The sequence below is a fragment of the Convolutriloba macropyga genome, chromosome 5 (genome assembly GCF_964194025.1).
Source record: "Convolutriloba macropyga chromosome 5, txConMacr16.3, whole genome shotgun sequence".
Lineage (NCBI taxonomy): Eukaryota > Metazoa > Xenacoelomorpha > Acoela > Convolutidae > Convolutriloba > Convolutriloba macropyga.
In genome coordinates, this window is record NC_134472.1 from 9,744,431 (window position 1) to 9,770,963 (window position 26,533).

Below are 26,533 nucleotides of genomic sequence, written 5' to 3' on the forward strand. Positions count from 1 at the left end.
ACTTCATTAAGTTAACGTTAATGGTTTTTTATGCTCTGTTAATTAGAAAAGGCAATTAAAAGTTTCATTGTCCTTTTACGGTCTTTAAATTTGGATTTTTTCACCAATAGTGCTTTTTACAATAGTCCTTATGATTAAACGGACAGTTATGAGACGAATAAAAATCTGCTTTTCAGTCTGCTTTTTTATTCTGCACTTAGTTTCCTAGGACTCTTTATTCGGTTCTATTCTTACCTTATCACTGCAATGATTATTATTAGCCATGGTACTAAGTTAGCCAGCAGCTATCAAGCTGCGATTTGAAATAATATAGGAAAGAGACAGCTGTGCAGTTAGAGTTTCAGAAATTACAGAACTCATTTAGGAAGATCGCAATGTTTTTTGGCGATTTACTGGAGGACACAGTTCATTAGTAACTTGGACAAAAAATTGAGTGAATACCATCTCAGCAGCTCCATTAGTGTTGAAAAATCATGAAATGCTTTTTTAAGAAACTATGATAGTATAACGTTGAAATATCACACTAGCTAGTTTGGGAAATTTTATACAAGAGAACACTAACACTCTGCTCCGGTATCACGTTCATTGAGCGCATCATGTTCCAGCTTCTTATCTTTGAACCTTTTCTTTTTTTGGTTCTAATTTGCTTCTACACACTTCTAATTTGCCCTTCGTTAAGATTGCTCAGCTGTAAAATAGGTTAGGTTTCTCCATATAGAATTGTAGAAGACGTTTAATAATTGTACCTGGCGAAAGAGTTCTGTAATGCAATTGACTAAGTACCAATGAATTAATCAATTTTACTCCTGTATCGATTGCATCAATTTTTGGGTGAATTGCGCTTATTCCGCAAGCCCTTTTCATAAGCTGCTATACTTCTTTTAGTAGCTTAACATTATACTAAGGAAGACACCTAGATACATTGTAAATTTAAATTATCATCGTTCAATATAATAGGTGAGTGTTTCGTGGTTTTGTTGTTTTTTTTGCAAAACACTATTTAGTTGGTTAAAACTTTTTTATTTTGCCCATTTTGTCTACTAAGAGAATTAGAAAAATCCATATTTTTTTTGTCTGTCTTCTTAAACACTTTGAAGAGAAATGTAATTGTTTTCAGCTGTGCTAGGTTAATGTTGACCGTGCTGAAATTTGCGTTTTTACCTGTTTAGATATAAAAGGCAAGTTCACGGTTTCGAGATATGAAAAAAAACTTTGGAAGGAACAGTTGCAAAATTTGATAAGTCCATTTATTTGACTAATAAAATTTACAGTTCTGTCCTTGTCATAGATAGAAAACTTTTCGCGGGTAATTAGGACACTCAAACGCTTCTTTTGACTTGGCGTGCAAGCGGTTCTATCAGGACCTTGGGATTATTTGATTCGTAATTAATATAATTATTGCAAAATTTTTGCAATTTTTAGGCCATAATCCTTTCAAAATTCAAAACGAATCTTTCTAAGTCATGTGCCACATCTTTTGTCCAGATACTATTTCAGAAAAGTTTGGGTTTTTCATTGTTCTGCAACAGTGCCGCTACCGGAAATTAATTGACGAGAACGCGATGAAGTTGTTCAAAATCTGCATCTACGCTCGTTTAACTGAACAAAATTATCATTTTTCTGAAGCATTTGAATTGTGTTCACATTTCAATAGACTGTTAAAAGTATAGCTGAGCTGCCGGGTTGGATGAGTCTTGGAATCCTTTGTTATTACCAGCTACACGGGTTCCCCTACCAACGATCTGTGTGTCTATGTCTTTGTATAATTCCTCGTAACTGGCAATGAAAAGGGCATAAGACGTGGGAGTTGCTTGTGAGAATACAATTCTTTCACTCGAACGGGGCACATGTTTCACCAGCTTCACCTTGTTTGAAGTTTGCTGAAATATGTAAAGTGTTGCTTAAGGAATGAATCTTTACGGGACATTATATTATATCTGGTCGTCGACTTGCAAGTTTCTACTTATCTTTGTCGCAATGTGAATACCGTTTTCCTCGATTGGTTTCAAAAATCGTTCTGTTAGATTTGAGATGGTGGTGTTTCCATCTTTGCAAGTGAATATGTATCTAAAGGGTCTTGAAAAGTTATCGAAATGGTAACTGCCGTTTGGTCAAAGCTTTAAATTCAAAATTCAATATTTTTTAAATTGAGATTGTCATGAGTTATAAACAAAGAATCACATATTTTAAAAAAAGATTTGCTTGTAAATATTTAAAAAAATGTTTTATGATGGCAAATAGATAATTAGTTATGACGGAGAATGTTTCTTCGACCACCCAGTAATTTCAGTTGCAGTATTGATTTCAATAAAAATGAGCTAACTTACCGGTCGGTAATAAATGCTGACTTCAGTGTTGGCGCTCTCTCGAACAAATATTGGTTTTGTCTGCATCGGCTTAAGTACGAATGTCTTCGGTTTCGTTTTGTTTGTTCTTAGCTGAAAAAATTTTGTTGGAATACTAGCAACTTGTAATTTTGGCTTGAAGAATTTTGTTGATATTAAATGTTTCCAATAAAATTTTGCTACTTACTTCAACTGCAATTTTTATGTAAGTGTCGTTGAAAATTTCCGAGTTTGGTTCATAGCAAAGTGAACCAAAACAACAACAACACATTACGGTATTTTGCAAAAGTGTATATATTGTATTGTTTCTGCTTTTGGTAATAAAAATTTTAGATGTTATGATGAGATGATTGTGAAGACAATAATTGTTTAATATTCCTAACTTGTGTTTGTAATACCTTCAAATTTTACTTGTTTACAGATGTTTTTATGACGAGCTTTTGTTGATTTTTAGCGTTTAAATGTTTGATCATTAAGAACTATCTAAGTGATTTAGTGAGAAACAATTATTTACTGGTGCTGTAAATTATAAGCTCTTTTACGCATAATTTAAATGACAACTCTATGAAAACAAAACTTGTTAAACGAACATTATGTTCGAACTTGAATATACTCAAAATCACTGCGTAATCGGCCCTGTGTAAAATCAGATGAAGAAGCGGAAAGTTGAGTAACTATTACTCCAAAGCTTGGGGTTTATAATAACTTCAAAGTTGAACCCCACAATTCAGCAAAAAAAGTTATCCACAATTGTGCACTTTACAATTTATACCAATTTTTGGTAATTTTTGTCCTTGCAATCTCTGTCTCCGACTTGAGTTGAGTGCAGTGCTAAAGATAGAAAGACAACTTGAGGATAGAAGATTTTTTATTCAAGTATTAAGAGAGGAAACAGAATAGCGGTCACTAGTCTCTTAGAAGGAAGATCTGTCAGAAAAGGGGTTTACCGTGTACGAGCAGAAAAACTGCCTATTTTTCTTACCACTGCTCTGTTTCTATGACCTCGATTTAAATTTTAAACCAATTTCTTCAGAAGCCCCAAGGGATTTCAATTTTTGCAAAACACATGAGTTTTGGCGGATTCGTCCGCAAATAGACCTTTAAAGACATTTGAAACCAAAAAGAACAGGAGAGAAAATAATTTAACTATTAGGTAGCGTTTTTCGATCCGATCCCTTGATATCTAAAATAGCGGGAAGGAGAAACAATAATCCATTATTCAGGTTCTTCGTAAAAATCACGCCCAACCGTAGAAAAATTTTGTTTAGTATAAGGTATTTTGTCTGCTTTTAAGAACTTTTATCCCGTCCTTTTTTGAAGGAGAACCACTGACGAAATTGTATTTTTTTTCGTGAAGCTTGATGGTTTTTTTTATTCAAATGCCAATCTTAGTGTTTGTTTTAAATGCCTTTTTGTTTTACCGCTGAATCATATTGCGTCGATCAATGTTCTGTAATTAGTTAATAGTCTGCTGCTTGTTAGGCTCTTACTCGACTATTTTATTTGTTTAATTTTTGTCCCAAAAAATTTTCTGCTGGTTTAAATGCCTGGTCGTTTTCCATGGACACAGATAAGGAGACGTCCGTTCTACGAGAATGCAGATTAGCGATTATTGTTCCAACACTAAATGTTTATTTGGGGGTGGTTAGCAACTTAATAGTAGCCCAATTATTTTTGTTGAGCTCATTTTGATCGATTGATATCTTGTGCCAGAGATAGTGGTATAATCGAAAACTCTTAAAATTGATTGATTGTGAGGATTGATTGTAGCAATTAACTCAATATTTTTCTTGTTTCCGATCTTTTCAAGCTCAATTTGAAAGAAGCCTTATGAAATTTATGCTATATCCGCTGCCAAGAACAGAAGAAAAGGTTTCAGAACGATTGTTCGTTTTCTTTGATTAAATTGAAAAAGGTTTTCACATTTTGCTATTATATTTCTTGCTCCTCAGAACAAGTCAAATTAACCTATTTTTTTACTAGATAGAATTAATTGTCGCATTTTAAGGAAAGATCTGACTGTTGGATATTTGAACACAATTTTTTCAAAGATAGAAGAACTTAAGAAGGTTATTTCAGATAATGACATCAAAAATTGTTTTTTTTTAAAGCATAAACTATCAGATATGGGGTTCTAATCTTGTAAAAGATCATCCCATGTAAAATGTAAACTTATTGAAAATTTTTTATTGAAATTTCTTTTCTCCATAATTCTTCCTCAATCCAAGTGTCAAATCTTATTTACTTGTGAGTTTTTGCTTGGAAGTGGGTTGCGTCAGTGAGAATTGTCTATGCGTTGCACAATTTAAAGTAAATACGGATATTTTGTGACAGCAAATTCATTTTTCGATTGAAGCTTGTTTTTGTAGAGGCAAACCAAAGTTGATTTTTTTTTTCATGGAGCTTGAAAAATTTTGGCTAAAAATTTTAATGAATAGACAATAAGTTGCGTGCTCAAAAAAAAACAAAGATGTTTCATATTTTGGTTTAAATTTAATTTTTTCGGCCATGTTCTTTATTCAAAAATTTTCTCTTGAACGTTTTTTGCGCTTTGGTTCTAGAAAAGTCTTTTGCTTCTCAAGTGACTTTTTCACGCTGGTCTTCCTCATTTTTGAGTGATCTCAATTGCTCTCTCCTAAATAGTTTGTAACTAAAATGAAACCAATTATAAGATTGGAATTTATAAGGGCCTGGTAGCCTGATGCTTCTCTCGAGAACTCTGGACGTCGGGGGATCGAATCCCTCTTTAGTTGGATTTTTGCGCCCATAAAGACAATTTTATCTAGTTTACAGTCCCTGAATTGAATTAGCCCGCCTTTCGTTTGAGAGCAATTGGTCCGATGTTAGTTGGTTAATGTTCATCTTTGTTTTCCCAAACAATCGTCAGCTCAATATCCAGTTTCAATTGCTTGAATGTTTTAGAGAGAAAGTTCCTGGCTGTTCAATCTAAAGTAAAATTAGTTAAGGCCGGAAAATGAAATCGATCACTGAATGATTTGATAGGTCTTGGTGATCAATACCCATTAGTTAACTCAAAATTTTTTGGTCTAATTATACTTAAATATTTTTGCAACTATCGGATGCTACAAAGTAGAAGTTTTTAATGCTTCTTGATACTCTGTTAACCAAACGATAATCAGTATTTCTTCGTTTTTTTCCCGTTTTTATTCCAAGTGCGTTCAAACATTGACCGCCACTATTTTCGTGCTATCTGATTGCTATGATAGTTACTACGGTTTCTATCTGACATATTCTGTAGAAGCCATTCGAATTAAGGCAGAAAGGCATTAACTTGAAAATATTACACAAGACGTTTCAGAAGCTTCATCTATATATTTTTTTGATAATAGAAGTTTTGCTTTCAAAAATTTGTCGAAAAAGTTTGTGGGCTTCATCTAGCTTTTTATTTTGATTAATGATTTTATCCAGCCAATTAACGTAGGGCACGTTTGAACTTTCGTATGAACTGGACATTTTGTATAACCTAATTGATGTTCTGTTTTAGGCGATCAACCAGGCGATGCGTAGTGGAGCTGATATTGATACACAAAAGAAGTGTAAGTTAAGCCCTGAGTGTTTGTAGAGTTGTTAGTGTAATAGATCTATGCGAGCTACTGATGAATATTCTTTTTCATGAAGATGCTTCTTTTGTATGAATTATTTTTGTAATGAAAGTGTAAATTTGTCTGTTCAGATGGAGGTGGATCAAACCAGCAACATGCAATCACAAAGAACACAGCCAAGCTCGACAGAGAGACCGAGGAACTCAAAGGTCACTTGATTATTTCTTATCTTTTTCAAAGAACGCGTAGCCAATAAGCCACTCTTAAGTCATTGAAGAAACTTGCTCACAGAATACCGCTGAAAATGAGACGTAAAATGTTCCTAGCTAACGTTTACTACTCCGAGAGTATTATGATCTAAATCAAATCTCGTTGCCATGGTAACAGTCGCATTACTTATTGATGAGGTAACTTGGTAGCGCGCGTTGAGAATACCCGTGGCAAAACTTTGATTTAGAGAATTAGGCCCTTTTTTTCTGCAGCCCTTTTCTCGCAACAGTATCTATATGAATGAAGAGTGACAGAATAATCAGCCTAATCGGATCGTTCCCATTGTAGCCTCCTAAGCCACCCAATCCCCTTCGAACCTCCACCCTCGCGAAATTATAGACCCCCAATTATATTTAAGGTACTGGGTGGGATGGGGTAGTGTCTGTGTCTATAGGTTATATGACCTGACTACTAAGCTTTGTGGTGGTGGGGGGGGGGGGGGGGGGGCTAAAATGGGCGAGCTGTCGTATCAGTACACAGTGGCGTAAGCTATGCAACTTGTAATCGCAACCGTCACGAAAGAAAATGAACAAATCGGCTTCGCCTTGGGAGTTTGGTGATTTCATTATTGCGATAACAACCGTGAGCTAATATTCATTTTTATTATTCCCTCTTAACTCACTTGCACTTGAACCTAAAGCTCCCATCCTAAAATTATTCCCAGACAGAAGCAATATTTTATGAATGCTTTTGTCGCAAAGGACCCATTAAAATTCTTCATGCTTCCGTGCTATGCGAGCAGTTGAATTATATCATTTTAATAAAAAACGGTTCTGTGTAATTACGGTTGTAACTTGAAAAACTAAATATGATGTTATTTTCAGATTGAAACTTTAAAATGACGTCATTGATACTTAGCAGGGTCCGCTGTTTGAATCTGATGAAGTTCATATAATAAAAGTACTATGAAAATATCGACGAATGGTACCGAAGATGATGCAAACACATGCAATCGAGCAAGTCGGAAACATTTTATAAGATTTATGTTTTAATCAAATGTAAAATTAGGCAAACGGCTAACGTTAACTCAGAAATCAGAATGAGCAATTGGCTCGTAGTTCAAAGACGCATTGACCTTTAGAGCCTATGAAAAAAGTTATAAGTTATAAATGTTATAATTGAGTTGTTTCAGTTGACAAGGTTCCATTGACTGTGGCTAAGGCCATTCAACAAGCCAGGGCTGCCAAGGAGTGGTCGCAAAAGGACCTCGCTACAGTGAGAGTTGATTTCATAATGTTATAAAAACTCCTGTCGTTCATTTTGTTCATTTTGCTAGTTTTTTTTCAATCGATTTCTGCCAAAAATTTTGAAGCTTTTTTAGCGGTCAGGGTCTTTATTGAATTTTCTCTTATTCATTTTTTTGCCTGTCCATTTTGACTTTTCGAATGACTTCTGATCTTATCGAAGATATTCATTCGATATTATTATCGTTTGTTTCAAACCCGCTCAAATCGAAAGCGGTCAGTGGTCATAAAGAAATTAGTGGTCGTTTTCAGTCAATCTGATCATTTTTCAATATATGTAAGTTTGTTATAAAATACCCTAGTCGATTTAGGATGTTAATCTTGCAAGAATCTTGCAAGATCTTGCAAGATTATGCATAATCTTGCAAGATTTTCTTGCAAGATCTTGCAAGATTAACATTTTTTTGCAAGATTTTCTTGCAAGATTAACATCCTCTTGCAAGATCTTGCAAGATTAACAGCATATTTTGCAGATTTTTTTTCTCTCCTTAACCTATCCTAAACAAAAAAAGCGCCTAAAGAAGCCGCGGAAAACCAATCCTATCCTATTTTAGTAACAAAAAACGTTCCTATCCTAGACCTAAGTCTTATGAGAAGAAACTCAGGAAAGCAGATGAAATTTGAATTTAAAAGAACAAAAAAATAAATACAAAAAAATAAATACATCACATCGAAAAACCAATCTAGCACAAGAAAACAACAGGCAGACGACTCCCTTCGCTGATCTTCTTTTCTTCTTTTTTGATTTTTCTTTGAGTTTTTTTTTCAAACAATTTTGTTTCTTTTCATTTTCAAGTGACTGTGGTCTCGTCGTAGGGTGTCGTCTCCTCGTCCTCGGGTGTCACCGAATCCTGCAGAAAAAAAAGTGAACAACACAGAACAGCAAGGAAATCCCAAGCGCCTAAGCGCAAGGGTACCCCCCCCCCAAACCGAGCCAAAGCACCAGGGCAAAGCAAAGCCCAGCAAGAAACACCTAAAGCCCGCGCCGAAACCTAAGTGGGGAGGGAAAAGCGAAACGGAAGCGCGAAAAACCTAGCTCCTAAATCGGCGCGGGCACAGGAGAGACCACCCACCCTAACCTAAGCACACTATGGGCAAAAGCAAAGCCCGGCAAAGCAACACCTAAGGCCTGCGCCAAAAAGTCTAGATGGGAGGGGGTACAAAGAGCAACGCAAAACCTTAATCCTAAGTGGCGCAGGCAAAAAGGGCAAAGCACGTGCCCAAAACAAAGCAAAGCCTAAGCAGCGCGCAAAAAGCGGGGAGCACTAAGAGTGCCCGAAAACAGGAAAGGGGGGGGAACGACACAGCTTACCGACCAAACCGAAGACGCGAAGTCCATGCAGAAGGGGTGACGACTCCACCACCAACACCAAAGGTCGTCTCCACCACCCAGGGCTCCTCGGGCGTCGTCTCCTCGTCCTCGGGTGTCACCGAATCCTGCAGAAAAAGAGAAAACTGAACAACACAGAACAGCAAAGAAGTCCCAAGCGCCTAAGCGCAAGGGTACCCCCCCCCCAAACCGAGCCAAAGCACACCAGGGCAAAGCAAAGCCCAGCAAGAAACACCTAAAGCCCGCGCCGAAACCTAAGTGGGGAGGGAAAAGCGAAACGGAAGCGCGAAAAACCTAGCTCCTAAATCGGCGCGGGCACAGGAGAGACCACCCACCCTAACCTAAGCACACTATGGGCAAAAACAAAGCCCGGCAAAGCAACACCTAAGGCCTGCGCCAAAAAGCCTAGATGGGAGGGGGTACAAAGAGCAACGCAAAACCTTAATCCTAAGTGGCGCAGGCAAAAAGGGCAAAGCACGTGCCCAAAACAAAGCAAAGCCTAAGCAGCGTGCAAAAAGCGGGGAGCACTAAGAGTGCCCGAAAACAGGAAAAGGGGGGGAACGACACAGCTTACCGACCAAACCGAAGACGCGAAGTCCATGCAGAAGGGGTGACGACTCCACCACCAACACCAAAGGTCGTCTCCACCACCCAGGGCTCCTCGGGTGTCGTCTCCTCGTCCTCGGGTGTCACCGAATCCTGCAGAAAAAGAGAAAACTGAACAACACAGAACAGCAAAGAAGTCCCAAGCGCCTAAGCGCAAGGGTACCCCCCCCCCCAAACCGAGCCAAAGCAAAACAGGGCAAAGCAAAGCCCAGCAAGAAACACCTAAAGCCCGCGCCGAAACCTAAGTGGGGAGGGAAAAGCGAAACGGAAGCGCGAAAAACCTAGCTCCTAAATCGGCGCGGGCACAGGAGAGACCACCCACCCTAACCTAAGCACACTATGGGCAAAAGCAAAGCCCGGCAAAGCAACACCTAAGGCCTGCGCCAAAAAGCCTAGATGGGAGGGGGTACAAAGAGCAACGCAAAACCTTAATCCTAAGTGGCGCAGGCAAAAAGGGCAAAGCACGTGCCCAAAACAAAGCAAAGCCTAAGCAGCGCGCAAAAAGCGGGGAGCACTAAGAGTGCCCGAAAACAGGAAAAGGGGGGGGAACGACACAGCTTACCGACCAAACCGAAGACGCGAAGTCCATGCAGAAGGGGTGACGACTCCACCACCAACACCAAAGGTCGTCTCCACCACCCAGGGCTCCTCGGGTGTCGTCTCCTCGTCCTCGGGTGTCACCGAATCCTGCAGAAAAAGAGAAAACTGAACAACACAGAACAGCAAAGAAATCCCAAGCGCCTAAGCGCAAGGGTACCCCCCCAAACCGAGCCAAAGCACACCTGGGCAAAGCAAAGCCCAGCAAGAAACACCTAAAGCCCGCGCCGAAACCTAAGTGGGGAGGGAAAAGCGAAACGGAAGCGCGAAAAACCTAGCTCCTAAATCGGCGCGGGCACAGGAGAGACCACCCACCCTAACCTAAGCACACTATGGGCAAAAGCAAAGCCCGGCAAAGCAACACCTAAGGCCTGCGCCAAAAAGCCTAGATGGGAGGGGGTACAAAGAGCAACGCAAAACCTTAATCCTAAGTGGCGCAGGCAAAAAGGGCAAAGCACGTGCCCAAAACAAAGCAAAGCCTAAGCAGCGCGCAAAAAGCGGGGAGCACTAAGAGTGCCCGAAAACAGGAAAAGGGGGGAACGACACAGCTTACCGACCAAACCGAAGACGCGAAGTCCATGCAGAAGGGGTGACGACTCCACCACCAACACCAAAGGTCGTCTCCACCACCCAGGGCTCCTCGGGTGTCGTCTCCTCGTCCTCGGGTGTCACCGAATCCTGCAGAAAAAGAGAAAACTGAACAACACAGAACAGCAAAGAAATCCCAAGCGCCTAAGCGCAAGGGTACCCCCCCAAACCGAGCCAAAGCACACCAGGGCAAAGCAAAGCCCAGCAAGAAACACCTAAAGCCCGCGCCGAAACCTAAGGGGGGAGGGAAAAGCGAAACGGAAGCGCAAAAAACCTAGCTCCTAAATCGGCGCGGGCAAAGGAGAGACCACCTACCCTAACCTTAGCACACTATGGGCAAAAGCAAAGCCCGGCAAAGCAACACCTAAGGCCTGCGCCAAAAAGCCTAGATGGGAGGGGGTACAAAGAGCAACGCAAAACCTTAATCCTAAGTGGCGCAGGCAAAAAGGGCAAAGCACGTGCCCAAAACAAAGCAAAGCCTAAGCAGCGCGCAAAAAGCGGAGAGCACTAAGAGTGCCCGAAAACAGGAAAAGGGGGGGGGGGGAACGACACAGCTTACCGACCAAACCGAAGACGCGAAGTCCATGCAGAAGGGGTTACAACTCCACCACCAACACCAAAGGTCGTCTCCACCACCCAGGGCTCCTCGGGTGTCGTCTCCTCGTCCTCGGGTGTCACCGAATCCTGCAGAAAAAGAGAAAACTGAACAACACAGAACAGCAAAGAAATCCCAAGCGCCTAAGCGCAAGGGTACCCCTCCCCCAAACCGAGCCAAAGCACACCAGGGCAAAGCAAAGCCCAGCAAGAAACACCTAAAGCCCGCGCCGAAACCTAAGTGGGGAGGGAAAAGCGAAACGGAAGCGCGAAAAACCTAGCTCCTAAATCGGCGCGGGCAAAGGAGAGACCTCCCACCCTAACCTAAGCACCCTATGGGCAAAAGCAAAGCCCGGCAAAGCAACACCTAAGGCCTGCGCCAAAAAGCCTAGATGGGAGGGGGTACAAAGAGCAACGCAAAACCTTAATCCTAAGTGGCGCAGGCAAAAAGGGCAAAGCACGTGCCCAAAACAAAGCAAAGCCTAAGCAGCGCGCAAAAAGCGGGGAGCACTAAGAGTGCCCGAAAACAGGAAAAGGGGGTGAACGACACAGCTTACCGACCAAACCGAAGACGCGAAGTCCATGCAGAAGGGGTGACGACTCCACCACCAACACCAAAGGTCGTCTCCACCACCCAGGGCTCCTCGTGTGTCGTCTCCTCGTCCTCGGGTGTCACCGAATCCTGCAGAAAAAGAGAAAACTGAACAACACAGAACAGCAAAGAAATCCCAAGCGCATAAGCGCAAGGGTACCCCCCCCCAAAACCCAGCCAAAGCACACCAGGGCAAAGCAAAGCCCAGCAAGAAACACCTAAAGCCCGCGCCGAAACCTAAGTGGGGAGGGAAAAGCGAAACGGAAGCGCGAAAAACCTAGCTCCTAAATCGGCGCGGGCAAAGGAGAGACCTCCCACCCTAACCTAAGCACCCTATGGGCAAAAGCAAAGCAACACCTAAGGCTTGCGCCAAAAAGCCTAGATGGGAGGGGGTACAAAGAGCAACGCAAAACCTTAATCCTAAGTGGCGCAGGCAAAAAGGGCAAAGCACGTGCCCACAAAGCAAAGCCTAAGCAGCGCGCAAAAAAAAGCTGCGGCAGAACTTACCAAACAGAAGTGAAGAGTCCCTCGTGCCCACCAGCCAGCCCCCAAACTGGACCTCACCAGGTCCTCCTCGTGTTGTCTCCTCGTCCTCGGGTGTCACCGAATCCTGCAGAAAGAGAAAACTGAACAACACAGAACAGCAAAGAAATCCCAAGCGCATAAGCGCAAGGGTACCCCCCCAAACCGAGCCAAAGCACACCAGGGCAAAGCAAAGCCCAGCAAGAAACACCTAAAGCCCGCGCCGAAACCTAAGTGGGGAGGGAAAAGCGAAACGGAAGCGCAAAAAACCTAGCTCCTAAATCGGCGCGGGCAAAGGAGAGACCACCTACCCTAACCTTAGCACACTATGGGCAAAAGCAAAGCCCGGCAAAGCAACACCTAAGGCCTGCGCCAAAAAGCCTAGATGGGAGGGGGTACAAAGAGCAACGCAAAACCTTAATCCTAAGTGGCGCAGGCAAAAAGGGCAAAGCACGTGCCCAAAACAAAGCAAAGCCTAAGCAGCGCGCAAAAAGCGGAGAGCACTAAGAGTGCCCGAAAACAGGAAAAGGGGGGGAACGACACAGCTTACCGACCAAACCGAAGACGCGAAGTCCATGCAGAAGGGGTGACAACTCCACCACCAACACCAAAGGTCGTATCCACCACCCAGGGCTCCTCGGGTGTCGTCTCCTCGTCCTCGGGTGTCACCGAATCCTGCAGAAAAAGAGAAAACTGAACAACACAGAACAGCAAAGAAATCCCAAGCGCCTAAGCGCAAGGGTACCCCCCCCAAACCGAGCCAAAGCACACCAGGGCAAAGCAAAGCCCAGCAAGAAACACCTAAAGCCCGCGCCGAAACCTAAGTGGGGAGGGAAAAGCGAAACGGAAGCGCGAAAAACCTAGCTCCTAAATCGGCGCGGGCAAAGGAGAGACCTCCCACCCTAACCTAAGCACCCTATGGGCAAAAGCAAAGCCCGGCAAAGCAACACCTAAGGCCTGCGCCAAAAAGCCTAGATGGGAGGGGGTACAAAGAGCAACGCAAAACCTTAATCCTAAGTGGCGCAGGCAAAAAGGGCAAAGCACGTGCCCAAAACAAAGCAAAGCCTAAGCAGCGCGCAAAAAGCGGGGAGCACTAAGAGTGCCCGAAAACAGGAAAAGGGGTGGGGGGGGGAACGACACAGCTTACCGACCAAACCGAAGACGCGAAGTCCATGCAGAAGGGGTGACGACTCCACCACCAACACCAAAGGTCGTCTCCACCACCCAGGGCTCCTCGTGTGTCGTCTCCTCGTCCTCGGGTGTCACCGAATCCTGCAGAAAAAGAGAAAACTGAACAACACAGAACAGCAAAGAAATCCCAAGCGCATAAGCGCAAGGGTACCCCCCCCAAAACCCAGCCAAAGCACACCAGGGCAAAGCAAAGCCCAGCAAGAAACACCTAAAGCCCGCGCCGAAACCTAAGTGGGGAGGGAAAAGCGAAACGGAAGCGCGAAAAACCTAGCTCCTAAATCGGCGCGGGCAAAGGAGAGACCTCCCACCCTAACCTAAGCACCCTATGGGCAAAAGCAAAGCAACACCTAAGGCCTGCGCCAAAAAGCCTAGATGGGAGGGGGTACAAAGAGCAACGCAAAACCTTAATCCTAAGTGGCGCAGGCAAAAAGGGCAAAGCACGTGCCCACAAAGCAAAGCCTAAGCAGCGCGCAAAAAAAAGCTGCGGCAGAACTTACCAAACAGAAGTGAAGAGTCCCTCGTGCCCACCAGCCAGCCCCCAAACTGGACCTCACCAGGCCCTCCTCGTGTTGTCTCCTCGTCCTCGGGTGTCACCGAATCCTGCAGAAAAAGAGAAAACTGAACAACACAGAACAGCAAAGAAATCCCAAGCGCATAAGCGCAAGGGTACCCCCCCAAACCGAGCCAAAGCACACCAGGGCAAAGCAAAGCCCAGCAAGAAACACCTAAAGCCCGCGCCGAAACCTAATTGGGGAGGGAAAAGCGAAACGGAAGCGCGAAAAACCTAGCTCCTAAATCGGCGCGGGCAAAGGAGAGACATCCCACCCTAACCTAAGCACCCTATGGGCAAAAGCAAAGCCCGGCAAAGCAACACCAAAGGCCTGCGCCAAAAAGCCTAGATGGGAGGGGGTACAAAGAGCAACGCAAAACCTTAATCCTAAGTGGCGCAGGCAGAAAGGGCAAAGCACGTGCCCACAAAGCAAAGCCTAAGCAGCGCGCAAAAAAAAGCTGCGGCAGAACTTACCAAACAGAAGTGAAGAGTCCCTCGTGCCCACCAGCCAGCCCCCAAACTGGACCTCACCAGGCCCTCCTCGTGTTGTCTCCTCATCCTCGGGTGTCACCGAATCCTGCAGAAAAAGAGAAAACTGAACAACAGAATAGCAAAGAAATCCCAAGCGCCTCAGCACAAGGGTACCCCCCAAACTGAGCCAGAGCACACCAGGGCAAAGCAAAGCCCAGCCAGAAACACCTAAAGGCCGCGCCGGAACCCAAGTCGGGAGGGAAAAGCGAAACGGAAGCGCAAAAAACCTAGCTCCTAAATCGGCGCGGGCAAAGGAGAGACCACCCACCCTAACCTTAGCACACTATGGGCAAAAGCAAAGCCCGGCAAAGCAACACCTAAGGCCTGCGCCAAAAAGCCTAGATGGGAGGGGGTACAAAGAGCAACGCAAAACCTTAATCCTAAGTGGCGCAGGCAAAAAGGGCAAAGCACGTGCCCAAAACAAAGCAAAGCCTAAGCAGCGCGCAAAAAGCGGGGAGCACTAAGAGTGCCCGAAAACAGGAAAAGGGGGGAACGACACAGCTTACCGACCAAACCGAAGACGCGACGTCCATGCAGAAGACATCGACTTTTTTGTATACTTAGGGTGGTCGGTCTCCACCTCATAGAATTTCCTTCACCAATTCGTGTACATAAACATGAAAACCAAAAGCAGCAAGAGTCAATTTCTTTTTTAAAGTAATCTATGTGTCCCTGCCAGATCACACAGATTGTTATTATCGTTTTTTTTTCAACACCGTATTGCATTTTAAAAGTTTGAAAACTTGCGCAAGAACATTTCTGCAAATTTACGTGATATCAATGCTGCAGCACAACTTTTATCATTGAGACTTTATGATCATCTCTGGTCATTCTCATTGGATAAATTTGAAGAGCACTTCGGCAAAAAAATGGCTTAACATTTTTCAACTTAAGATTTTTTTTATTGCATAATTTAAAATATTTTCTGTACCTAATGTTTTGTACCAACTTTTGGAAAAACTTGAGTACTTGTCGTTTGCATTTATCTGCAGCTAAAAATTTTCAATTGTCAGTATCTATGTGTCCCTGTCAGAGCACATTTTTCATTTAAAAATTGCAGTTGGTTTTTTCCTACCGTGCTCAAAACCAGCATGCTCTTCGAAACAATATTTGAGAAAGCAAGAGAATTTTCAATTTTCGTTCATTAAAGTACGCTCTGTAATAAGACCAAATTAATTTTTGGGTAGTTATTTTATGTTTCGAATTAAACATTTATTTTCGCTTTTTACTGAGTTTTTAACTGTTTTCATTTTTTGCTTTCTTCTTGAAAACAATATTAGGAACAGAAGGATTGAAAGAGAAACAAGCTTTTTTTGTTTTATTTTTTTTCTGTCAACTATTTTTTCTTTGTTTTTTACAAAAACTTTTATTATAGGACAACAAGAATTTTGAAAAATGTTGGTTCAAGAAACTGAATTGTTAAGATCTAGCATTCCGAGAGAGCACCTAATCAATCAACAACCAATTTCTTACGTTAACATAACTTTTCAGAACATGAACACTAGGGGTGAACTTCAAATCTGGTGGTCAATATACTGAGGAACAGAGCGAGCACTCGCTTTTTGCCGTCCTCATTCAAATGCGCCAAATCATATGGAATGTTTTCTTTAAGAAAATGAATGGGCCTCACATAACGAGGACCAACGTAATCAGTTTGCATAAAGTTTTGAAGAAAAATATTAGTCTGTTGTATGGGCTCGTATTCCGTATCTGGCCGATTTAAAAGACCGACAACTTTAACTTCGACAGAATTTTCTTGTAGTCTCTTTGCGAAGCCACACAGCCTAGCAGCAGTTTTTAAAGGAGTTTCAGGGGTCAGCCAAGGTTTGTTAGGGTGTTGTGAGATGTCATTGTTTCCTAATAGAAGTATGCAATGGGTGAAATTGGCACAAAACACTACATCTTCGCCGTTCAAAAAGGCAGCTCGGAAGCCGGGTCTGCAATGAAGAGTGATTTTATAGGGCCGGAGAACAACATCATTTTCAAGTTCGTTTTGAATCCTCACCAGGTTGCTGTCCCCGACTATAACGATTGATGGACTAAAACACGCTTCGATTGAATACATTTTTTTCCCAAGCTGGCCCTGACAGCGCAGCTTGATTTTTTGTGATTAATTAAACGCAAATTACGTACAGAAGCTTTCATTCAATAACAAAACAAAAAAAAGTTTCTTCATCTCAATTATGCTCGAATCCTTCTCTTATGACACTCACGATGAGAAAATTTTGCTCAACAAAAACTACAGTCTTGTGCTTTAAGTTACAAGTGGGAACCATTTCCATAGACCCTAAACCAAAAAGTTCGTATATTAGGCCAAAATTATCAGAAGTACCAGTCAAATTTAAATCGCGGGCACTAGTAGCAGGTCTACCAACAGCATATGACACATCAGAAATTGAACAGTACGTACTAACACGAAAGAAACGACCGTCGCTTAATTGAATTACGCATTCTCCCAAGTTATTGTTAAGTCTGGAATAGGATAGCGAGCCAAAACATTGACCACTTTTATTGATAAACCTAGAAAAAAAAGAGGAAATATTCTTATTATCGCAAAAACGTAGAGTCTCGTCGTCTACCGTTGTCAGCCCCTTGAGATATTTTTCAGCTTGATTATTAGTAGTGCAATTAATCGCAGCTTGGTGCTTAATAAACTGTTGAACTATAGCCTCTGGTTCTTTAATTGTCCCTTGAACAGCACTTAGAAGGTTGTGATTTGCAGACTCAAAACAAAAGGCCGAAAAAAGCCAAAGGGGTCCGTTGCGCCTAACCTGTTCACATAAGTGTCGCATTGTATGAAAGTTGAATGACTGCGAATCCACTCCGTAAAGTTCTACAAAATTACTGAAAAAAAAGAGTTATGAGCTCATCTGCTGACTTAATGTGAGCTTCGGTTGCCGTTTGTTCAGAGAGCAGTCTCATGGCTGTGCTGAGCACGCAGAAGCTTTTATACAAAACCCTACGGACGGGAATTTTTCTAAAAACAAGAGGTCCCACATGAAAAAAAAAACAATTTGAGATCGAAAGCTTTCCAGAACTTGATCTCATCTAAAGACTTTATTCGGTGCAAAATATCGAAAGATACTTTAACTTGCATCATTAAGTTATTTGCTTCCTTCAATTTTGACTTAGCTAAAGATAAAAGCACTTTCGTCAAAACTTTACCTGTACCCAGAAAAACTTGGTGCATTGGATCAATTGGACAATCCCAAGGTAAATCTAAGATACTATTGAGGGGGGTTGAAGACTTAATGCCACATTTGATATCGCCATCTCGCTCAGCTGCCCAACCGCAGGCTTTGAAATCCTTATTTTCGCGAAGTTTGAAGGGTTTTGTCACGGAAAACAGCATCCTATAATTTTGCCAAAAGCCTTTTATGAAACAATGAGGACATGAAGAGTAGCCGTTAAATTGATTCATACATAAAACACTTGCCGTCGCTGGCATGTCTGCGACAATGGTTCTGATCCGAAAACTGATAGTTCCTAAACCCTCAATGAGCATAATTGGCTCGCACAAAGACTCGATTTCAAACACAATTAGGGGCAAAAGCTTATCAAAAAGTGGTTTTGATCTTCCATGCCAAAGACCTAGGAGAGAAAGATTTGAAAAAGCACCCCTTAGTTTTGGAGGCAAATTGAAAACTTGAACCCAAGTCGGCCAAACAGATAGTTTAGATGACTTGAAAACTGATGCACCGTCTACATTTAAAACTAATTGTACCTCATTACTTTTGAAGTTGTCCCATTGAGTAAACCAGGGATAATCGTCTTGCCAAGACTTCAAAATATAAGTCGAATTTCGGATTAAAATTTTTTCGAGCTGCGTTTTCAGGTCCACACAAACAAACTTACCACTTTCATACACATTAGATGTAAGGGCTGGTAAAAATGGCATAGACAGTTTAGCGAAAAGATTATTAGGTACTGGAAGTGCCTTAGCAAAAAGCTTCAACAAATCATTTTTTGCAATTTTTGGTAGCTTATGCTTATCAGACAAAGCTTCAAAGTCCTTCATGAAGCCTTCAGTTGAAAGGCTGGCTCCCTCGAACAACTCGGTTCCTTCCTCTTGCACCTGAAAAGCACTAAAGATTTCATTACCGTTATTGAACTGGGTTTGACGGTTTCTTTCTTCAACATTTTCTGTTTCAAAATTACCTAACATTATAGGAGTACCAAAAACGTCCGAAAGAGTTTGATCTTGAGGCGGCTGCGGAGAAACAGAAAAACCTCTCGGAGACGAACTTGTGATCGGGTCGCAGCGAACAGGTGTACTTATTTTTTGGGGGCTTAGGGATTGATCAATTTTCCTAAAAAAACTGTTATAGCTCAAGTAAGATTCTTGATCAACATTTGAAGAACTCGAAATTTCGTATAGCGCTTGTCTAGGGGGCAGTTTTTCAAGTACAATTCTTCTTATTGGAGTTTCGGGAATAGACGATTCTAAAGAGGAGAAACTTGGTGTCGTAATTAACTGTTCGGTTATTTTTTTGCGTTTTCTTACCGGCTCGGGATCGTTTGGACAAGGGTCACCATGCTCGCTTTTGTAGGGGCAGAGACAATTGATGTTAAACTTGCCAAAATAATGACGATTGTAAAAAACAGTTAATTCATCGCCCGTGCTAATATTCTTTGTGGCAACGCAAACCACTAATCTACCTTTTTGTCTGTATTCGACGTTCGACCTACAGGAAGCATTAACGAAAGAAATTGGACCTAGCATAAGCCATTGCTCATCTCTCATTTTACTGCATAAAACTGACACGTCATTAAAACCTGGTATTATCTCCGCATCAGTAATTTCTGCCAGAAATCCTATGACACCATTTACTACTTCACCTTTTTGAATATCAGATTTCGTATACAGACCTAATTGAACGTAGTCCTCATTTGGTAAGTGACTTACAGTTTTGTATTCAACCGAGAGCATACTTTTGCAGTACTCGTCGTCAAGGAACTTATGCATTGAGGTGATGTCATCGTTGTGTACTTCCTCACCCTCTATGAGAATCTTATGCGATGAAACAGTTTCTGTGTCCACCCACTTAGAAGTTAGTTGTTGATCAACCCTAGCTAGCTGTTTCCACGTCACAATGGACTTGGAAAAGTTTTTGGAGGCTGTGAAATAGTAATTCAACAATCCCTGTGCCATGAATCTTAAAAAGCATAGTTAAATTAGTCAGATAAGCTAGAATTTTATTGGGAGAGGGATAAAACAATTTTTCCTGAGATTCTTTAAAGCCTCAAGACATTAAAAATATTCCGAAAATTCAATTAGATTGACATTATATTTTGAAACAAGAGGAGTAACTTAGCCAAAAAAGAAACTTTATTAGCGTCCCTGTCAGAGCGCCATGTATTTTCTCGTTTCTTAACAACCTAAAATCAGTTTCGTAATTCAGTTCATGTTTCATGCATCATCTTTGCATTAGCCGAACCGTTGCTTTCTTTCATGAATGCCGTACGCATTGGCAGCATCCTTTACACGTCTCAGGGCATAGAGGCTGTCCCCACAGAACCGTCTGACTGCTTCTAAAATTTATGTCGTAAGTAAAAAAAAATAAAAACTCCGAAAAAAACTGAAGTTCAAAAAATTTAAACCTCGAAAATAACTTTCATCTTCCTCAGAGGCTGGTACGCGTCCGTCCCTGACCGATCGTTGTGCAAACCAGCAAGTTATTTTTCGTTCCTCTTTTGATAGGATGCACCTCGTTAAAAACCTGCCGTACCCTGAGTAGTCATCGCTTGCACCACTGTAGGCCAAGAGATTTCGATTTTTATACATCAGCCGATTATTCGAGTTTTTCCGTTGTTTTTGACTCTGTTTAACGTTCTATGACAAAAAAGAATAATTTTAGTTTTAAACGTAACCAACTACGGTCAGCTTAATTGCTCTCAAGCGACAGGTTTCAAGCGAAAGGGTTCGTGGCCGGATATCCAGTAGAGGGGTGCACACGGGGATTGCTTTATCAATTGCTCATAAAGTTCGATCGTTCACGCAAAACATCAATCCAGGAAAAAAAGCACAGAAAGACCAACAGGGCTAATATAATTGCTACAAACTTTGTTTGAAAGCAATTTAAAAAAAAACTTACAATTTTTCTCAATGATTTTGCAGCCCAAAGCAAAAAGTTGACTGCATCCACCTGAGCCATGTCTAATTGTCTTAGTGCCTCTTCAATTCTCTTAAGAACATTGACGGCGTTTCTATTCGGGCGAAACCTGGGTTGGTTTTGACCAGGCATTTTTCAACTTTTCAATTTATTCTGAAAAAAATCACAATTTGAGCAAACCTAAAATTCCTCTATAGACACGCACGACAAATTCAGTTGCCTTCACTTTTGATCCAGAGCTGTTAAAAACGTTCGCCAAGCTATTATTTTATTAATGCGCGAGATGAATCATGCAAAAAATTCAAACGATAATTAAGTGGCCTCTCAAATATTGAATAAAGCATACATCAGAACAATAGGAAAGTTGGCCGCAAAACAAGTAGGTCATATTTGTATTATAGCCCCAAAATCAAAATGAATACTAGCCCCATGAGAAAAGTTTTTGTACTTTTGTCCAATGGCACGCAGCAATTGAATAAAACAGCACAAATATGAGAGCTCAAATCTTCAGTTATAAAACAAGAAATCAAAAGAACTGGCATCAAAATAGAACAAAAGAAAAAAATCCAGAAAGCCTTTTCGCTTTCAGAAGCAAGCCGTTTTTTAAATGTTCTTGTGTCCCTGACAGAGCACAAGCACACGTATTTCATTGTAACAGCTTTTAAGCGTCCTCTTGACTAGAATCAGTTTCAGGATTACGATTTTCGTTTCCAACTGACTTTCGCTTTCGTTGCATATCCACACCTTGTTGGTTTACGTACCTGAGAATATCACGGTATTTCACCTCATTGAAATCGTTTTTCAAAACACCCATCAAAGCGCTACGAAAAACTTCTGTTCGTTCCTCGTCTGCTGGCTCCCTCTCACCTATGAGCATTTTCCTTGGAGCAATGCAGTATTTTTTCCTTTCCTCGGGGGTCCAAATTTTGTTAGCAATAAGAAGAGCACGTTCACGGGGTGTGTTGCCACCCAATCCCAAGAGATTAACACCATTATACATCAGCGATTCAACTTCGAAGGAGCGTTCGTTTTCTTCAATCGGGTCATCTCTGTTTTGCTCGGCATTTTCATGAAGCCGGTTGAGTTCCTCCATGGCTTTCCTCCCAAAGGTCTTCAATGAACGCATCACATCTGTAGCGGCGTCCAGCCTTTTCTCAATTTTTGTCATAACGAATTGGAACCGCTCCCAAGTGAACTCCTTCAAAAAAGTATTTAAGAGTTATTGAAAATTTCTAGAGCCAATAGTTTGTCGATTTGAGATAGCAACAAATATCTTCCTAACAATCACATCGGCCATCAGTTTACTTAACATACTAAAAGTAATCCTAAGTGGTTTTGCAGTAATCTCATTGGTCAAAAATTATTTTTGTGGAGAAAAACTTCATGTGTCCCTGTCAGAGCACATGAAGACTTGATTTTTTGAACTAAATTCTTACTTCATCCGATTGGCTTGATGACGAACAAGCTGCTCCTCCTTCTGGGGTTTTTGATTTCTTAGACTTTTTGGCCGCGCGACCGAAGTAATCCTCTACCAATGCGTCAACGAAGGGTGGTTCGTCCGCAACTGCCTCATTATCGATCACAAGTCGGCTTTGCGATGATGGTAAACCAATTTCCGGGCTGCAACTTGGCCGATCATTTTGATTGTTGTCATTTCGATTGCTGCCCTGAGAGCTACCGCATCCTATATTGACAGCTTCCTCCCTCGCAGCAGCGCCGTTAGACTGACATAATTCACGCAGGTATTTATTGACATCCTTTTCATATCCTTGATATTTGAATTCTCCTAATGCTTTTCCTCCATGAGCATAACAGATAATATCAACCTGATCTCCTAACATCAGAGAGACCTTTTGGGAGTTCTTATAGTCCAAAGGCCACCTTGGACTATCTGCCGGAATTTTACTAAATTTATCATCAATTTCGAAGTAAAACAAATAAAACCAGTTGGGTGGCAATTCGCAGTCGGAAACATTGAGAGCAGCGGCCTCTTTTTCGATCATTCGGGCTGATTTTTTTGTAGCCTCTGGAAGTTGACTCATTGCTAAAAAATTTTTCGATTCGAGCATGATTAGAGCAAAAAGTTTAATTCGAGCATAATTTAAAATTGAGAAGAAACTTTTGAGTCATTTAAATATAAAACACAGAACCCAATTCTTACCTCATTGGCAGTGAAGACTAGAAAACGAAATGACTCTCAAAATTTTGTTCTTGATGGAAACAAAAACGCGTCCCTGACAGAGCGCATTTTAATTTTTATTCCATTCTGAACGCAACCCGAACTAAATTTTTTTTTTTACAAGAGCACATTTTTTTAAGATATTATATACTAAACACATTTAAAACTTGTACCGCCTGTAGTACTTCTTGTGTGTGCGAGGAAAAACTTAGCTATAATTCCAAACTGTTACTATAACAAAAACGCTTCTTTTCGACGAAAAAAAATAATCTTAACCAAAGTTTTTCAAGTTTTTCATTTCTCGTATATTAGATAGGATAAAGTTGGTTTTAAGATTTGTCCAGATTTTACACAAAGGCTTATTGGATGCTTCCGGCTTACCTCAATGGACACATCTGTTTTAAGTGGGACTCTCAGAAGAATGGACTACTTGCTTTTTGATAAGTTTTACGAGACATGAAAAAAATGAAGATCTTTGGTCAAGCCACATTTTTTCGTTGAAAAAAGAAAATTTGCGCTATTAACTACTTGGAGTTATCACTTAGGCTCTCCTAGCACACGGACGAAGGACTAAAAGCAGGACAAATATTAAATGCGCTCACTATATAATCACAAATATGGTTTAAATAATTTTTTCGGGTTTCGGAAATTTTTTGCTTTTCGGCCTTATCCATATTTTTCACAACTAAACCAACGAAAATATCTTTTCCTTGCTAACCGGCTAGCCTAAACAGAAGGGGGTTCTCACCTATAGAATGTAGGAAGGCAGGCGACAGAAGAGAGCTGAACAACAGCAGCAAAACCAAACAAGAACTGAAATAGAAATACTGAAATAAAAATGATAACAACATCAAAACCAAAACAAACCAACACCGGGCGGATACCACTAGCCAGCAGCTATACGCTACCAACAATAGTATTAGTATAATAATATTAATAGCGGAGGGACAGTGAAGAACAAGTCAGCCAGAAGGAAGAACACTAAATTTCCTTTGATTGAATAAAAAAAGTGGACCAAGTTTTGGTTATTTTTCAACACTTTCTCAAGAAACATTACACGCAACCCTTTTGTTATCTGTATACACACACATCATTAGACAGGCTCAAATAAAAAAACAGAGCCACAATGGGGTCGCTCTAAGATGATATATGGAAATTTTAAGGAACAGTACTAGTACCCAAAGTACAAATGTGATCAAAGAAAATGACGTGTGTCAAACATCAGAGAAATCACCCCTGAGGGTGACACTCCCAGGGGACCCTTGAAACATTATTACAAACCTCTACAAACAGTACTACACACCTGTAAACGATTTACAAACAGCTTTCAATGCAGTGAGTTGGCCCCATACTACAAACATGGCCATGTACCGCTATACAGAGGCAGAATACATCATCTTGATGCCCGAAATCGTGTATACAAACTGAGCTTGCCAGAAACTACATATAATTGGGGGTCTATATAGCCTATACACAACTCCGTAAGTACATTTTAAACACATTTCAATCGCCTCCACCGCTGTGGTACATACGATAATTTTGAGTCCAAAATATGGGCCAAAGTACCATCCAAATATCAAACAGTAGTCGATGTGCGACCCCCTCAGTTTGGTAGTACACTACACGACGAGCCTGGTGAATAAAACAGAACCAGATTTGCTTCACTATTCACATATTAATCAACAATTTGGTGTTTTGTACCATCGCTCAAAATGAGGCCACTTACCACCCCCCACCCCCCTATGGAGTCAAAATACACCATCTAGATCCACGAAAACCTACATATAACCATGGTTCATGAGTAACTACATATAATGGGGGTTATAAATAGCCTATAGACGACACTAAAAGCACATTTTTAACACACTTTTTTCATCTCCGCAGCTTAGGTACCCCTCTATTAGGGTCGGATGTTAGGACCCCTGTACCGGAAAAATACACCATCTAAATCACAGAAAACCTACATACAACCATGGTTCACGAGTAACTACATATAATAGGGGTTATAAATAGCCTATAGACGACACTAAAAAGGCATTTTTAACACACTTTTTTCATCTCCGCAGGTTATGTACCCCCTCTATAAGGGTCGGATGTTAGGACCCCTGTACCGGCAAAATACACCATCTAGATCCCTGAAAACCTACATACAACCATGGTTCATGAGTAACTACATATAATAGGGGTTATAAATAGCCTATAGACGACACTAAAAAGACATTTTTAACGCACTTTTTTCATCTCCGCAGGTTATGTACCCCCTCTATAAGGGTCGGATGTTAGGACCCCTGTACCGGCAAAATACACCATCTAGATCCCTGAAAACCTACATACAACCATGGTTCATGAGTAACTACATATAATAGGGGTTATAAATAGCCTATAGACGACACTAAAAAGACATTTTTAACGCACTTTTTTCATCTCCGCAGGTTATGTACCCCCTCTATAAGGGTCGGATGTTAGGACCCCTGTACCGGCAAAATACACCATCTAGATCCCAGAAAACCTGCATACAACCATGGTTCATGAGTAACTACATATAATGGGGGTTATAAATAGCCTATAGACGACACTAAAAAGACATTTTTAACACACTTTTTTCATCTCCGCAGGTTATGTACCCCTCTATAAGGGTCGGATGTTAGGACCCCTGTACCGGCAAAATACACCATCTAGATCCCTGAAAACCTACATACAACCATGGTTCATGAGTAACTACATATAATGGGGGTTAGAAATAGCCTATAGACGACACTAAAAAGACATTTTTAACACACTTTTTTCATCTCCGCAGGTTATGTACCCCCTCTATAAGGGTCGGATGTTAGGACCCCTGTACCGGCAAAATACACCATCTAGATCCCTGAAAACCTACATACAACCATGGTTCATGAGTAACTACATATAATAGGGGTTATAAATAGCCTATAGACGACACTAAAAAGACATTTTTAACGCACTTTTTTCATCTCCGCAGGTTATGTACCCCCTCTATAAGGGTCGGATGTTAGGACCCCTGTACCGGCAAAATACACCATCTAGATCCCAGAAAACCTGCATACAACCATGGTTCATGAGTAACTACATATAATAGGGGTTATAAATAGCCTATAGACGACACTAAAAAGACATTTTTAACGCACTTTTTTCATCTCCGCAGGTTATGTACCCCCTCTATAAGGGTCGGATGTTAGGACCCCTGTACCGGCAAAATACACCATCTAGATCCCTGAAAACCTACATACAACCATGGTTCATGAGTAACTACATATAATAGGGGTTATAAATAGCCTATAGACGACACTAAAAAGACATTTTTAACGCACTTTTTTCATCTCCGCAGGTTATGTACCCCCTCTATAAGGGTCGGATGTTAGGACCCCTGTACCGGCAAAATACACCATCTAGATCCCAGAAAACCTGCATACAACCATGGTTCATGAGTAACTACATATAGTGGGCGTTATAAATAACCTATAAACATCACTAAAAGTACCTTTTTAACATACTTTTTCCATCTCCGCAGGTTCGGTACAGACCACTATTTGGGTCGAAAATTGCGCCCCATGTACCGGCTAAAAATCACACCCTGGTTCACAAAAGCCTATACGCGGTCCCCTGGGCCTTCAACAGCAATATATAACCTGTCATAATCTTCAAACAGAACAGAAATTGGTTCACTCTTCAATGAGATATTTCAAAAATACCGTTTTGT

General features: G+C 41.4%; 1 protein-coding gene and 1 long non-coding RNA gene across 2 annotated transcripts in view; one reads left to right on the forward strand and one right to left on the reverse strand.

The window, feature by feature from the left end:
* Window positions 1-26,533, forward strand: part of LOC142339117 (endothelial differentiation-related factor 1-like) — a 242,983-nt gene that overhangs the window by 206,301 nt on the left and 10,149 nt on the right. The window contains exons 3-5 of the mRNA XM_075388856.1: window positions 5,851-5,902; window positions 6,040-6,117; window positions 7,311-7,393. Coding sequence (XP_075244971.1) covers window positions 5,851-5,902; window positions 6,040-6,117; window positions 7,311-7,393 — 213 coding nt within the window. The remainder of the gene's footprint in view (window positions 1-5,850; window positions 5,903-6,039; window positions 6,118-7,310; window positions 7,394-26,533) is intronic.
* On the reverse strand, window positions 1,810-2,656 carry LOC142339772 (uncharacterized). The gene is made up of 3 exons (XR_012759031.1): window positions 2,533-2,656; window positions 2,328-2,438; window positions 1,810-1,880 (listed from the first exon to the last, which is right to left on the reverse strand). It is a non-coding gene; the product is annotated as an uncharacterized LOC142339772 (long non-coding RNA).